This window comes from Lynx rufus, unplaced genomic scaffold, assembly GCF_022079265.1.
Source record: "Lynx rufus isolate CCGP_SWC_20201006 ecotype Redwood Valley unplaced genomic scaffold, mLynRuf1.p SCAF_14, whole genome shotgun sequence".
NCBI classification, from domain to species: Eukaryota; Metazoa; Chordata; class Mammalia; order Carnivora; family Felidae; genus Lynx; species Lynx rufus.
The window spans coordinates 41,119,369-41,135,504 of record NW_025814828.1 but is presented as its reverse complement, the minus strand read 5'-3'; the positions used below and the strand labels follow the sequence as shown (position 1 = coordinate 41,135,504).

General features: G+C 54.3%; 1 protein-coding gene across 3 annotated transcripts; it reads right to left on the bottom strand.

The window, feature by feature from the left end:
* Positions 1–1,931: 1,931 nt before the first annotated feature.
* CDK16 (cyclin dependent kinase 16) lies at positions 1,932–13,671 on the bottom strand. Of its 3 annotated transcripts, none has more exons than XM_047076143.1 (16): positions 13,653–13,671; positions 8,567–8,774; positions 7,832–7,965; positions 7,605–7,730; positions 7,451–7,507; positions 7,245–7,359; positions 6,465–6,559; positions 6,307–6,369; positions 5,931–6,054; positions 5,613–5,733; positions 5,407–5,504; positions 5,218–5,323; positions 5,086–5,128; positions 4,827–4,917; positions 3,305–3,382; positions 1,932–3,219 (listed from the first exon to the last, which is right to left on the bottom strand). In XM_047076143.1, exons 2-16 carry the CDS (start codon positions 8,766–8,768, stop codon positions 3,182–3,184), a joined length of 1,491 nt encoding a protein of 496 aa, XP_046932099.1. In that variant the 5' UTR covers positions 8,769–8,774; positions 13,653–13,671; the 3' UTR covers positions 1,932–3,181. The 3 variants fall into 3 exon arrangements, with proteins under 3 accessions (XP_046932099.1, XP_046932098.1, XP_046932097.1); XM_047076142.1 differs by lacking the exon at positions 13,653–13,671 and adding an exon at positions 13,209–13,569; XM_047076141.1 differs by lacking the exon at positions 13,653–13,671 and adding an exon at positions 9,955–13,167.
* Positions 13,672–16,136: the final 2,465 nt, after the last annotated feature.

Below are 16,136 nucleotides of genomic sequence, written 5' to 3'. Positions count from 1 at the left end.
TTGCCCTCTACCCACTGGATAGCAGTATCATCCCCTAATTTGTCTCATCCCCAAAAGTGTCTCCAGAGATTGCCAGTGTTCCCTGGGGGGTGGAGATGATCTCTGGTTGAGAACCACTGCACTAGGCTCTGGCATCTGCTAGGGCTCCCAGCCCTACCACTAGATAACTTTAATATTTCACTCTCTGGCTCCCTGCATCTGCCTGCCTGTTGGCTGTCTCCACCTGGCCATCCCACAAACTCCCCAAGACAGGCTCATGATTCTGGCTCTGGTTCAGCGACTTCCTTATTATCATTCATTCCCACAACCAAGACCACAGCTCGCCTCCCCCCACCTCTAGGTTGCTGCACATAGCTCACTGGGTCTGGCATGTCCAGAACACCCTCTTCCTGCACAATTGCAACCCCCACCCACCCATACACATCATAATTCACCTCTATTGTCGGTTAACCTCTACAGGGCAGGGATGTGTCTTTATTACTGTGATTCCAGCCCCTAGCCCAGACCTGGCACAGATGAGGGTTTGCAACTCAGTTGTGCAAACTGAGGGAGAAAAGGGAGCAACCCTTTCACCTGGGGGTGGGGGGTGTCTCTAAAGTGGCATGGAGTTGGGTCTGGCACTTGGCAAGTAGCTGCTCTTCAAGCCTAGCTGAATCTTGTCAGATTCTCTGAACTGCCTCTCCTCTCCTCGTTGCCCCTCTACAGACCACCCCACCCCACTTACCAGGTAGCCTGCCCTTCCTACAATCCAACAAGAGGCCTCCCTCCCCAGGCCTAGACTGTTTGGTTTCCAAAGGCCAACCACCTCTGCACACACCAATGCCCCTACCACTTCCCAGAGCAGTTGGGTGAATTCTAGTCCTTCTAAGTCTGGCCTGGCAATCCTGTCTCCTTTTGCAAGGCCCTCATCTTCCCAGCCTCCCTTGTTGCCAGAGGTGACCATATCATCTTATTCTAGCCACAGAATGGCACAGGAAGCCTGCTGAGGGGCTTGTGGAAGGTTCAGCTCTGTTACAAGGAAACAGGGAGGGTGTCCTGTTTTCCTTGCTTGCTTCCCCATCTCTGGGAACATGGAGAACCCTTACAGTTGTAAGGCTGCAAGCGGAGAGCTCACCAAAGTGCTTACAGGGACACAGTGGAATGATCCTTGGGCCAGCACTGCTGAACTTCAGTAACCAGCCTTAGTTAGGCTTATTCTCTGCAGTATTTGCCTGGCCCTGCCCATGCTCCTCTCTTCTGCTTGCAATCTATCCTTGGCTGTGCCCAAAGGTTGGGACAGAGGCTGGAGCTCCAAGGATGGAGAAAATCAAAGCCACAACTATCCTCACACTTGAGGCCAAGTCCCACGGTGCCATTTGACCTCTGGTCTCTCACAAGCCATTGCATCCTTCTCGGGGTTCTCTCACCCATGCCCATGGTTTGTTACTTCCTGGACACCAACAATCCAAACTTCCAGCTCCATCCATCCACCGATGGCCCCAATCCTGACTTTGACCCATGTATTAAGATCCCCCGACCTACTCAGCAATCCAAAATCTACCCTCCTCTCATATTCCCTCTCCAACTGGCCTGCCTCATGGTGTCCAGGTCTGACGCATGGTGGTCATACTGGGCCTGCCTCACCTCCCCACCTCCTGGTTGTATGGGGCCTTGCAAGTGTCTTTCAAACAAACAGCCTCTCTACATACACCTGTCTCCCATCTATCTGGCTTCCTCATATTCTTGAGTAAATCTCACTCTTCCCTCTGCTTCTTAGTTCACCCTCTATTCAGCCTGCCCTGTTTCAACTTGACGTTCTACTATTGCATGTGCAGCCCCTCCAATGCCTTCCATAGTCGTGACATGTCCCTGGCCAGGTATGAATTCTCCAAAGTCCCAGGACTCACCTTGGACTGAGCCCACCCCCACCCTTGCAGGGACTTGCAATCAGGTTTTTCACTTTAGACTTTTTAATATTTCATACAGCGATTATGGTGCATTCAGGAACCCAACCCTCCAAACCCCACTAGGAGGGCCCCCACCCCAGCCCTCCCACCCCACTTGAGGGCCCCAGGGTTTAGAGTGGAGGACGGGGAGGTAACCACCCATCTGAGACTGACCCCAGAGACTGCCCCTGCCCTGCCTCACCCTCCCCAGGGGTTAGGGGCTAACGCTTGGGCACAGACCCCCATGCGCCCCTCTGCCCCTGCTTGTGCACATATATACACTATGGCTCCTTGAAGAGTTGGTCAGTTCCTGGCAGGGCCCCTACTCAACAGCACCGAGTGGGATGGGGGCAGGAAGGTTGGGCTAGGGAGACCCTGAGAAGGAAGGAGGCCCCAGCTATGGGACTGTAGGAGGAAAGAGTGGGGGCCCCCCCACCTCGTCCACCTCCCAGAGAGTCTCCAGTAGTCCCCAGGTCCCCCTGCAGCTGAGGATGGCAGGCGGGGGGTAGGAAGGCGAATGGTCGAGGCATGCTTTCCCTTAGCCGACCCCAGGGTCTGGTGATGGTCAGGGTTCCAAATAGGGGCTGTGTCCCTGCCTTGGAAAGGCTGGGAGCGGGGCTTCATTGCACAAAATACTGTGGGAGGGCCACACGCAGGGGGTGGGGCCCAGCCATTCTGTATACAGAGATATTGCATTTAAAAAATGAAAACCTCATTTAAAATAATTAAAAAACAACAATGAATGAAACAAACAAAAAAAGGCCCACACAACATGAGGCAGGTGGGGCAGGCAGGAAAGCAGGCAGGGGAAGCCTCAGACCCAAGGCATTGTCACGTCTTGTCTGAGTCGAGATCCCCAGCCTGGGCTAGCTCCGGACCCCTGGCTGGCCATGGGGTAGTGGTCCTGGGGGAGGGGATGATGGGAAGGGGGATAGGCCTGGCCTCAGTGTGGGAGGCTGACACGGCCATGCTGTCCGCCGGCAACTACCGAGACAGAGAGAGACAGACATACAGACAGACAGACAAACCAGGCGAAGGAGCGATGAGAGCTTTGTTAGCACCCAGCAGACAGGCCAATGGGTGGGTTGACAGGCCAATGGTCGGGTGTTTGGACAGGCAGCAGGGGACATGTGGGCAGGCGAGCATGAGTCAGGCAGGTAGGCAGGCAGCAAGCAAGGAGGATACAGTTGGGGGCTGCCCTGTGAGGGGGAGTGGCATCCCTCCAGCTGCTGCCTGCTGGGGCCTCGGTCTCTGGCTTAGAACTCGGTGTCCACCACGCGGAAAGCTGGCCTGCCTGCAGGGGAAAGCAGAGCGGATGGCTGTTGGTGGGTAAGCAGGTAGGTGGCCAGGGCGGGGAAGAGGGCAAGGGCCACACCTACCTGAGTCAGGCATTGACGAAGACCGAAGGCCGGCCTCCTTTTGTAGCTGGATCTCCTTTAGTGCAAATATGGAAGTAGCTGTGGGTGGAGGACAGACAGTGGGAAATGACCCATGGGGCCAGCCAAGGACCACCTCCCACATGGCCCCATTGGGGGAATTACAAAAAGCTGTCTTGTCTTTGAGAAGTTTGACTTTTTCATCTGTCATATAATCCTTATACACAAACCAGCTACAACTAGAGAAAATGGAATATGGGCTATTACACAAAGAAGTCAGTAATTCTGTCAAGTGTGATAATGGTATTGCAATTACCATCTGTTGAGTCTAGATGATGGATGGTGTTTGGGATTTGATTTAGATTAATCCAGTGGGGAGATTCAGGAAGTGGGCCAACATTTTGAAGGTAGGATAATGATAGTTATTAAAAAACCTCTTAAAGATACATGCTGAAATTTATAGGTGAATGATATATCCAGGATTTGATTCAAAATAATCAGAGGGAATACAGATAAAATCAGATTGGCCCAGGTGACTCACTCAGTCGAGTGTCCGACTTTGGTTCAGGTCATGATTGCACGGTTCGTGAGTTCGAGCCCCCCATCAGGCTCGCTGCTGTCAGCACAGAGCCCACTTCGGATCCTCTGTCCCTCTCTCTGTGCCCCTGCCCTGCTTGCGCGCTCTCTCTCAAAAATAAATAAGCATTAAAAAACAAAACAAAACCAGATTGGCCACGAGTTGATGACCTGCTAGAGTGCTTGGGGACTTGTTATTGGGTCTAATTTTATTTATTTAATAATTACTTATTATTGACAGCGCGCATGACCAAGTGGAGGAAGGGGCAGAGAGAGAAGGAGGGAGACAATCCCTGGGCCACTGAGGTGCCCCTATGTATTTATTTTTTAAAGTAACCTCTACACCCAACGTGGGACTCAAACTCACAAACGCCAAGATCAAGAGTCCCATGCTCCACCGACTGAGCCAGCCAGGCGCCCCTAAACATATATAATTTTAAAGTGTCCATATGAAAAAGTCTTTTAATCAGGTATAAAAGGAGAACACCACGTGTGACTCTGTTTCTGTACAGTACAAGGATGGGGAAGACTTACCTATGCTGTGAGAAGTCAAACTAGTAGTAACCCTTGGCAAGGGGCTGGGAATAACTAAAGGAAATAAGAGGGCACTTCGGGGGAGCTTCTCTCATCCTATTTCTTGACCTGTATGCCAGTTACATGGGTGTGGTTAGTTTCTAAAAATTCACTGTGCCGTATACTCATGACCTGTGCGTTTCTCGGTATATATTTTACAAGGAAACGTTTGCTTTAAAAAAAAAAAAAAAAAAAAAGAGGAAAATGATGTTATGTCTATTTTCACGTATGTTAGAAAATTCCCGTGAAAGGTAAAAAGGAACTGAAAACTAAATAACTTGTAATACACATAACATGTCATATGTGTGATCAAGGGTGTGCCCCGCACAGCCCACCCAGCATCCTGTTCCCCACAGGTCCCGCCAGTTGCACTCACTGTCAGGAAGTTTGTGGATCCGCTCCCCCAGACTGAGGAAGAATGGATGTTTCATGGCATCCTCTGCGGAGATCCGATTGCGACCTTCAAACTGAGTGGGAGGACAGGCAGGGGTCGGGGGGGTGGGGGGGGGTGTATTGACCCCTTCAACAAGTAGACCTCTCTTTTGCCCCATCCCAGACCGTACCCCGGGAGCTCCCTGTCCCCCTACACCTAGAATCCCCTAGCCCCCAAGGCTGGTCCGGGAGGGTGGTCTCACCTGCAGCAGCTTAGTGAGGAGGTCAGCCCCGTCGCTGTCAAGTCTACCGCAAGGACAAGAGGATCTGCTTTAAGTTGAGTTTGGGCACTCCAGCCCCTAACACCCACCTACCCTCCCACCCACCAGCCTCACCGGGGTGCATGGCTCAAAAGGGCCTCGGCTCGATACTTGGGGTAGTTGTATGTCTTAAATTCTTCATTGGACAGAATGCCTGGCCACGTCTCCTCAGTTGGGGTTCCTGGCAGGGAAGGAGAATTACCCTAAGCATCCACAGGGCATCCCTAAATGTCCCCACAGTTCCTAGGGCTCGTTCCTCCTCACCTAAGATACGGAAGATGAAATGCAGCTGTTCCTCCACCGTGGAGCCTGGGAAGAGGGGCCGGCCTGTGGCCATCTCATAGAAGATGCAGCCCACACCCCTAGGCAGGGAGGGCACAGTGAACAGAGAGGCAGTTGGCTGGTTGGCCATTGTGACCAAGCCACCCGCTTCATCACATGGCTCCTGCCACACTTCCACCTGTCCTCACCACATGTCAATCTGGGTAGAGTAGTCCGTGGACCCAAGCAGGATGTCGGGGGGCCGGTACCACAGTGTCACCACCTCATTGGAGTAGGTCTTCGTTGGAATTGACTTGGCCCGGGCCAGGCCTGGTAGGTTGAGAGAAGGGGCAGCTGGAATTGAGGAGGTCCCGGGCAGCCTCGGGGAGAGCACAGCTGGGACTGAGGGTGTCCTAAGCAAAGCCTGGAGAAGCTGAAGGGGACTGAGATAAGGCAGTCATGAGGAAGGGGGAGTCTGAGAGGGTAAGGCGGGGCGATCACTGGGAAGAAGGGGGAGGCCAGGGTACCAAAGTCGGCCAGCTTGAGCTCTCCTCTCTCGTTGATGAGCAGGTTTTGGGGCTTGAGGTCTCGGTGTAGCACCTTCTGCCGGTGGCAGTAGGCCAGGCCACGAAGCAGCTGGAACAGGAACAGCTGGGGACCCAGGAAGGGCAGGCAGATGTCAGAGAGCATCCAGCAGCCTGACCCCCAGCAGACACTGTTCCCCCTCCCAAACACAGACACTGAGCCCAGAGCTTTATCTCACAAAAGAGGACAAGGTCCCAATGCCCTCCAAGGGCTCCCAGCAAAAAAGCCAAACGGGAAAAGTCTGTTTCAGGGAGATTTGTGGGGTGGAGTGGGTGAGTGGGGGCCCCCTTGTGCCCCTGCTTCCTGCCCCACACCCACTTTCACGTTGTGCATGTTGATGACGTTCCCACAGTCATCCAGGTACTGCTTCAGGTCCTTGTCCTGAGGACAGAAGAGGAGACGGGAGGAAAGAGGGCCACATCCCGTGGCTCCTGGCCATCTCCCCACTCCCCACCCCCACTGCCCCCCAACCTTACCAGGTACTCAAAGACAAGGGTGAGGGACTTCTCCGTGTGGATAATGTCATGTAGCGTGACGATGTTGGCATGTTTGAGGTCCTTGAGCAGGGACACTGCAAGGAGCATGGGGAGGAGGGGATGGGGGAAGAGTCAGGGCCCCACCCACCCTCAGGGTAGAGGCGAGGAGGACCAGACAGGGACAAGCCCAGGGTTTCCTTCTTTCCCTGTGCAGCCTGAGGTGGTGGCTCATAGCCACTGGCTCTATCCCACCCAATGCCAGGAAGGGGTGGCTCTATGTTCCGGATGTGGACACTAAGGCTCAGAGAAGAGTATGGAGCAAGGACCTGGGATTGCCACCCCAGGCTTACAGGACACTAGATCTTCACAACCTGTTTTTGCTTTCTGGAAAGGAGTTTTGCGTCAACCCTCAGTACAGAGGCCTGCAACTTGGTGCGAAATTCACTTTGCACACATAACTTCTACACAATTCAAATTCATCCCGCGTGATATTCTGACTAGAAATTGTTGTCAAGTAAACCGGTGAGCACTTTCACGGGTGCTCTCAGACCCAAAGCGAACACCCTGCTGTATAATTCTTGGTCTTTTCTCCAAACGGGAACAGATTCCTGGTTACCTTGATTATCATCTAGATATGTGCATGATGGGCACTTTCGCGTGAAGCCCAGAGTGTCAGGAGGGAATGCCCCAACCCCCAGTCCCTGTTCCTACTACAGGGTGTGTGTGTGTGTCAAGAGGTGAGCCTGGGAAGCCTGGGACAGCCTTCCTGTGTGTCTGTACCTTCCCGGATGGCGGTGCAGGGTGCCCCTTCTTCGTGTTCCAGTCTGATCTCCTTGAGTGCCACAAGGTTGTCCGTGAGCTTGCTTTTGCCTTTGTAGACGGTGGCATAGGTACCCTGGTGTGTGAGGACGAGTGACAGGAGAGGAAGCTGCAGGAAGTTCTCACTGACCCCCATCCCCACCATGTGCCTGACGATGGTCTCTCACCTCTCCCAGCTTGTCTAGCTTGATGTAGGTCTCCAGTTTCCCAAAGCCAATCTCAGACTGTGGGGTAAAGGGGCAGGTTGAAGAAGGCTCATAGGAGGGGACAGAGGCGGGTGGGCAGTGAAAGGAGGACAGGACAGGCACAGAAGACACTCACCAGGCTGACACGGCGGAGGCGGCGGCTGAGGGGCTTGTCGAAGATGGGGCTATTGAGGGTCAGCTTCTCAAGGTAGCCCTCAGGCAGCCGGATGTCGGCTGGTAGTGATAGGCGCTTGTTGATGTCCTAACAGGCAAGATGAGTGAGAAACGGGACCATGAGCTCCACTTCCCCACATTTAACCCTCTTTTCTAGCCCCACCACCAGCCAGACAGGGAGTTAAGCACCTCAGTGGAGATCTTGCGTGGGGGATGGTTGCGCATGCGCACCCTCACTGGCGACTGCACCTCATCGGAGGACGTGGCTGAAGCCTGGTCACTTTCCCCATCAGACCCCATCTTCAAGTCCTCGTGTACAATTTCTGGTAGTGAGGACAGGGGGAGGGCAGACCAGTTGAGGGCTGAAGCCCCAGGACACCCCCTCCTCAACGTAACACAATCCCCTGATCACACACGTACACACAAACCCCCAGAACAGCCTAGAGTCCCTCAGGGAGAGGGTGGCAAGGCCCAGGGAGGTTCAGACAGGTCAGGACAGGTTGAACGGGGGATGGGGGGGGGCAACAGTCACCCAGTGGAGCACCCTGTTTCAGGGGTGAGCTGAGACTGGGGATGGCCCAGGACCAGGAGGCAGGCAGCGGCACGGTAGCCAAAGGCCCTGAGAAGGCAGGCCCAGGGTAGGCAGGCACCAGTAGGCCTGAGGGGGGCCATAGCAGAGCGCAGGAGAAGGGCAAAGGGAAGGTTGGGGGCAGCTGCAGCAGGCAGGGCACTCTTCCTCCCCGAGGCCTGGGCACAAAGCCAAGGAAAGGGGCACAGATAGAGAGAGCGTGTGCGGAGAGGATAGCAGGGAAGGGGGAGAAAACGGGAGAAAGGAAAATGGAAATAACACAAATCTAAGGGGAACTCGGCTGGGAGGTGGCACCTGGGGACCAGTCTGGGGGCAGAAGTGGTCAGTGGACCCACCTGGTGCAGAACTGAGAGGGCCCCGTCCAGAGCGAGGTTCCCCAGGAGCGGCACGAGTGGGTACCTCTCTGAGGTCATTGCCGCCACCACCCCCACTCTCATCCAGGCCTATCTGTTCAGGGGCACCATTGGTCTTGTCCACACCTCGGCCCCCTCGGAGTGTCATTGACAGCTGCCGCTTGATCTTCTTCATCCGATCCATGGCGACCTGAGCACGGGGTATAGATGGCAATGGATCCCACATTAGCACTTGGCCTGACCACCACAGGCTCCCTAAAACCCAAGGTTTACTGAGGTATACTGACATGAACTTGTGTCAGTATCCACCCAACCACTGTGGAGCCCTGGAACCACTCAGGATTCCTGTAAACCTGGCATAGATACGGACCTTTGTCAGTGCTTGCCCACCTACAGCCAGCCCCTGGGTACCCTCTTCCTAAGTAGCACACCTGGGTATTGAGGCCTGGGTGGCTGGCTGAGGGGAAGGGACCAACTGGTGAAGTGCTGGCCCATATGGGGGCAGCCTCACTGTGGGAGCAGAGGCCTCCACAGCAGGCATTTTCAGGTGCGGCGGCAGAGATGTACCCATCTGTAGATGGGGCTCGGGGCTCGCCCAGGACCGCGGGGCCACTGATACGGCCCCGGGCACGCCCGTAGAATGGCATATTCCGCCGCCGGCACCAGCCCCACATAACCCCCAACCGCCTAGGCAGAATGCTCCCCACAGCCACAAGGACCTTCGCGGCGTGCCCAGCAACCATCGTCACGGTGATTGGTGGACCACCCCACTGGTCTCCCCAAGTGAGGGGTGCAGGAGAAGGGAGTCCTACCCAGACCCAACCACTGGCTAGGGTTGTGGGGGGGGGGGCTCAATGCACACCAGCTGTCCTGAGGACTGCTCGCAAGGTTCGATCAGGTTGGGACCCTATGGGTCCCACCCACATTTTTACAAGCCAGGTCTCATTTCTCTTCTAGTTGAGAGTGTTCATCTCCCTTATCACCCTGAATAAATGTCCCAGTCCTCAAGGGTGGCCCATAAAGTCTTACCCTATTCATCCCTATTATCTCTCTGGCCTCATCTCCCCTTCAATCATTGCTAGTTGCTGTTCTGCAACCACACCCAGCAGTCCCACCTCAGGGCCATTGCACAGGCTGTTTTTCCTGGTACCTGGAAAACCCTTCAAAATAGGTCATTCCCTCACCCTCTTCAGACCATTGCTCCAATATCACCTTTTTCATGGATAACCCTCCACAAATAACCCTATTTAAAATCTCAACCATAGCGAGCTCCCTCACTTTGTCAAATCATCCCCCCAGCACTATCACCTCCTCAGAAATGACACCATCTACTTATTGGTTTCTTTATTCTTAACTGTCTGTCTCCTCACCGCCATAACTAGAAGATCAGCTCCGCCAGGGTAGATTTCTGTCTGTTTAGGTCACGGCTAGATCCTGAGGACCTGGAACAGTGACTGACACAGAGTAGATGCTCAAAAAGTGCTTATGGCAGATATTAATGAATGGGGGGCTGAGGGCCTAAGACCAATCTCTACCAGGATGGGCAGGGTAAGTCTCTGCTATTCGTGAATAACTCCAGAAAAGGTGGCCCAGGGACGCTGGCATCGGCAAGATGACCTAGATGGGGCTGCTGGAGGGAACAGGGCCACCAAAACGCTTAAGCTGGCCTTCTTCTGCTTCCTCCTGGGCTCTAGGCCAGCAAGGTGGGGGAAAGACCTGGCCTAGGAACCATCTGGACTCGCAGCAGGGCCTAAGATGGCCCTGGGCCCAAGGGAAGTGGAGCTAGATAGGAGGTGGGAGGATGAGGCTGGGGCTGGATTCGAGGAGAGAAGTGGGTCATCTGTTACCTTGAAATCAGATGCTTACCCCAGTGGTCCCTATACCTTACTTCCACCTGCCTGACCTCACCACCACCCCCAGGAGGGGAAGAGGAACCAGTGTAGCAGAAAGACCCCAGTAAAGAGGATGAGGTCCGTTCAGAGAACCCAAGATAACAACAAAATTCCTGAACCAGTAGGCCAAACACTGGACCTGAAGCTGAAGAAGAAGCATGGCCAGCCCCCAAAGGCAGTCTCGCCTCCATGGTACAAATACCCAGTTGCTTTGCCTGTTGTGGCAGGAAATGGGGGATCTAGGGGCAGGGGTAAGCAGGACTGGACGGAAGATGAAGAGGGAGCCACAAGGAGCCATGGGTCCATGACCTCTAACTGGAAACTCCAAGGGCTGGACATGTTCCAGAGTTCAGTTGTTTTGAGGATTTGAGGAAGACGGAACACAAAATCTGTGTATCATGCAATATTCCCATCAGGGGTGCCCTGGGCAGACCTTTGTGAACAGAGACACTTGAACGTTAATATACAGTAAAACTTTTAAAGATTATTATTTCCATTTTCTGAGCTTTTCAGATCCCAGAAGAGTGAGGGATGGAGCGAGAAACTAGACACACAAGTCCACTCAAAAAAGGGCATTTTGTCCTTCCTGACCTCCGAGGTCACACACCCATCCTCGGAATACTTTCACACCCAAGGACACTCATCAGCGCACACCACACTGACCACTGAGGACACAGTCATTACACTCTAACTCCCACGGAAACACACCATCCTCATCTGGTTCAGACCCCCATAAGCACACACTGGACCCTCAAGTAGGCCTCTCAGCATTTTAACTATCAGCACCTGCAATTTCCCCACTTATTTCTAACCCCCATCAGCATACGAAGCCCCAACAGAGAACAAAACTCTTAGCATACGCTCGGACCCCTCTAAGTTAACTCTTACTGCCACATTCTTGGGCGCCTCCCAGGTCCAGCTGCCTGTTAGCTTCTCCAAAGCACTCACCCCCATTAACACACCGTTCCCCGTGCATGATTCTGACCCCTATTAACATGCACTTGGGACCCTCTGTGGCTGACCCACATTAGCACTCACTGGACTTTCACACTGCCCTGAATCTCATTAACACAAAGTGAAACTTGCCAATCCCTGACCTGTTTTTGCCCACACTCAGACCCCTCCACAGCTAGAACCATCATTAAACACACATTCTTGTCCTCCCACTACCCTGTGCCCACCACCTCCCATCAGCACAAGCTGGACGTTCACTTCACCCTGACCTCTATTAGCACGCACTGAGCCTCACACACTGTGTGTCCCCATTAGCACACCCTAAACCCTCACTCAGCCCCATTCTCCAGGGATACACAAACACACTGCTCTATAATGGCCTGACCCTCATTAGTGCACACAGGTCTTCATTCAGCCTGGAGCCTCATTAGGACACAGCCCTACATGGTTCTAATCCACTTCAGCACACCTAGACCATCACATATCCCTACTCATTTATTTCTCTTTGCTTGAACTCCCGCACAGCTATAATGCCTGTTGGTTCACACTTGAATCCCTTCACAACCTTCCCTGATCCTCCTCATTGCACCCCACGGACCCTCAACACACCCCAGTCCCCTGTGGACACAAGCACACACTGTCTTCACAAGGTTCTGATGCTCACCAGCATTTTCCGGACCCCGTACTGCCCCGGCTCTTCCCCCCAGTGGCACACGTTTAAGCGCCTCCAAGGCTCTAAGCCCATTTTAACGGTCACTAGAATTTCATATATACCTGTCCCTGAGCGCATCCAGTAGTCTCACATCCCCTGTCCTCACGGACATGGACACACACACACACCCACACACACTGATCTCACACCATCTTGATCCTTAATATACTGGACCTCTCACAGTGCTAAGGCACTTCCCTCACCACCGTGCCCTCCCACCCCACATATATCCACAACTTCTGATATCCAGTAGCACAGATTCGGGTCTTCCACCACTCTGTCCCCATTAGCATATACTGGGCCTCATCCTACCCAGACCTTTATTACCACATGCATGTACCCTCTACGGCTATGATTCCCATTAGCACGTTCTCAACACTGGACTTCTTCCACTATCCTGACCTCCACGAGCGCTCTCTGGACCCTCACACACCGCAGTCCCTCATGGACAAATACACAGAATTACCACCACCCTGACGCTCATTACCACACACAGGACTTCAGAGCCCTGGTCCTATGGGCACACCTCCTGCTATCTCTACCACCCTATCCCCCATTAACACACACGGGGTCTCTCCACACCTATAACCCCGTTTGCACACCTCAGCATTCCTCTGGCATGCTCTCCCCTATCACACACCCTTGGGGTCCTACACACACACACACACACACACACACACACACACCCCATTAGCACACGCTGGGCCTCAAGCCCTACACAGCCGTTAAGACTTATTATCACATGCTCCGACCCCTCCACAGCTCAGGCCACTAGCAAACCTCGAGCCTTTTACCACCCATTTCCACACTCTCTGGTCCCTTGATCACCCTGCTCCCAATTAGCACCCACAGGACTGCCCATCCCCAGCTCCCAGACCGGGCCCAGGGCGGGGCCAAGGTCAGGGAGGCCCAGAATGACCCCCCGCCCCGGTGCACTCTGGGAAATTCGCTGGGGGAGGGGGCACATGCCAGCGGTGCAGCCCAGACCCCTAGGCACCGCCCGGGGTCTGAGTTGGTTCTGCAGGAAAAGGGCAGCCCCCACCCCGTGTCTCGGAAACGCGCTCACCGGCGGGGGCGCGCGAGCAACCTCAGCGCCGCGGGGCCGGCGCGGCGGCGCCTGGGGCGGCGGCCCGGGCTGAGGCCGCGCGACCTCCTTCTCCTCCTGTTCGCCGCAGGCGCCCGTCCCAGTAGTCTTCGGCCATGGCTGCTGGGCCCGGGCCGCCGCCGGCTGAGGAGGAGGAGGCGGCGGCGGCGGCGGCGGTGGCTGAGGCGGAGGCGGCGTCCCGCTCAGCCGGCCATGAGCTTGGCCGCTGCGGGCGATGCCCCCGGGCTCGCTGGTGCCGGCTCGAATCCGAGAGCTCACGGCGGCTCGCGGCTCAGAGCCGACCGCTTGCGGAGACGCGGCGGATCCCAGGGCCGAACGCCCAATGGCCCAACCGCCGCGCGCGCCGCGCTCCGCGCATGCGCACGCACGCGCAGCAAAGGCTGAAGTGGGAAGGAGGGGACTCACCTCGGACTGCCTGTACCAAAAGACCCGTCCGCAGCGGGAGGGGGCGCAGCCATTGCGCGCCCACCGGGGAATGTGGCGCCAGCCCTGGAACGGCGCCAGGGGGACGTGTAGAGGTTGTTTAGTACTCAGTTCCGATCTTGCTAGAAGTTTGCTAGCGCCGAAGTGGGCAGCATTCAGTAACCAGCGTGCCGATCACCACTTGGTCCCCCTACTTGGTCTCATTTGGTACATCCCCATGGTGGCAAACGGGACTTTTGCAAGGAAGAAAAAGACAGATGAGGCAGTCTGAGTCCCTTGAGGTGCCTCAGCAGGCAGGAATTTTAAATGCTCGCGAGAAGATGACTTTTCTAGGAGAGGCGGCCTGGAGAATCATTGGCCTTTTACCACCTTAGATAGGACACAGTCTAGCCCCGCCCAGATGTGCTCCCCCACCTCCCCGCTCCCTCCGCTAGCTCATTCTCAGTGTGAACGTGTGCGGCCCCGCCCTTTGAGGTTGTCGCCCAGCCAATCAGATTTGCCCCCTGGGGTGAGGCTGAGCAAGAATGAAGGGCGTGGCCGAACTGAAGAGGCGTGATTTCACTGGTCTCCTACCACGCCTCTGCCCGGTGTTCATTGGTTTTCACCTCGGGGGGCGGGCACTTCTTTTTGTTCTGAGTTCCTCTCTCACTATAGGCCGAATATTCCGCAAGGTGATTGGTCAAAGGAATGTTCAATCGCCCTCGTCCCGCCTCTAGCCCCTCCCATCTCCCTCAGCAAGACTCACGGAGGTGGAGCCTAGGCTGAGAAAAGAAAGGCGGACCTTTAGAGGGAAGGGTGCATTACTGCGCATGCTTGGGACTTTGGGTCCAAGAAGATCTCTTTGCCGCCTCACGCGAGCATTTGCGTATGCACCCTGGATTGGGTTTTCTTTCTTGCCACCTCTCAACTACCTCTTTCCTGCCAGAGCCCCGCCCGTGGCTCTCCCCAGGTCTGCGGTTTTGTTTTATTTATTGGGCGTCTGTTGTGTGTCAAGCACTGCCAACAAAACTAATCCCTCAATTCCTCTATGCCTGAAAAACTCCTACACTATCACCTAGCCCAGCTCAAATGGCGGCAGCTTTTGGCAGGCCTTTCTGGGATATCTTTACACTGCACCCCAGCCCAAAGCCAGCTTCCCCGCCTCTTCTGGGCTTCCTTTTATAGCAGCCTTGGTCACACTGGTTAGAGTTTTCAGTAAGTTTCATACTAGCGAGAATTTACAAGAGCATGATGGGAGTAGAAATACTTGAGAGAGGCAAAAGTGCACCTCGGGCTATAGGATCAGGTCCCTCACTTCTCTGACCTCATCCTCCTCTACCCTTCTTCCTCGCACTCCACTCCAGATGTATTTCTTTCCTTCTGTTTCTGAATAAAGCAGGCATAATCCAGCCTCAGGGACTTTGCACTTGTTTCCTTTGCCTGGAATATTCTTCTAGATATCCACGTTTCATCCCTTAATTCCTTCCAAGTCCTTGCTTCAATGTCACCTTCATGAAGCCTTCCCTGACTACCCTATTTACAAATGCCTACCTGCACCCCCATCTTTCTAGATCCCCAGACCTGGCTGTACGGACCTTTTTAATGGCACCGGTCAACCTCTTACAATCTACTTGTTGGTCTATTCTGTGTCTCACCCGAGCAGAACAGAACCCCTCCCCCCCACGCACATACCCACACCCCTCAAGACAGGAATTTTTAATTTCTTAAACTTTATTTAGTTTGACAGAGAGAGCGAGCGAGCAGGGGAGGGGTAGGGAGTTGAGAGAAGAATCCCAAGCAGGCTCCACACTGTCAACACAGAGCCCGATGTAGGGCTCGAACTCACAGACCGTGAGATCATGACCTGAGCCATACCAAGAGTTGGTCGCTTAACTAAGCCACCCAGGTGCCCCAAGACAGGGACTTTTTGATCCATTGCTGTCTCCAATGCCTACAATAGTGCCTGGCACACAGTAAGCACTCAACAAATGTGGCAAATGTTTGATGGCAAAGCTCTAGGCTGAGACAAGGGACAACCATGTACCACTACATGGTGCCTGCTGGGTGCAGGGGACTCGATGAAGTGACCCAAACCCTGCCCACTGAACCCTGGTCTTCTGTCTTGGTATTATAAAGGTAGACAAACATGACAAAAGTAAAATAGCATTTGGGGAAACGAGGATGCAACCAAGACTCATGGGTTCTTGATGAAGTGTTGCAGGGGCAAATTAAGGTAGTAAGGGATCTGGGAGCTGGGGTGGGTGGTGAAGAAAGAGAGAAGTGTCCAGACTCAGGAGCTATAATGGGGGAGATAGCAAAGAGCTGGGACAGTGGAGAAAGGGGGCAGAGGAAGTTTGTGTTTAAGTCTCAGATGCTGTAACATCATAGCAACAGTGGACAGGAGGTATGGTGTTGAATGTACTCTTGAGCAGCAATAATGGAAAAAGTATCCCTGGTGAGAAAACCTCTCTGCTTGACCTAAAACAG

Coding starts and splice junctions, on each gene's coding strand:
- CDK16 (XM_047076141.1), bottom strand. Junction 7,731..7,831: donor CACGCAAGATCTCCACTGAG/GTGCTTAACTCC, acceptor CTTGCCTGTTAG/GACATCAACAAGCGCCTATC. Junction 6,560..7,244: donor CTGCACCGCCATCCGGGAAG/GTACAGACACAC, acceptor TGCTCCTTGCAG/TGTCCCTGCTCAAGGACCTC.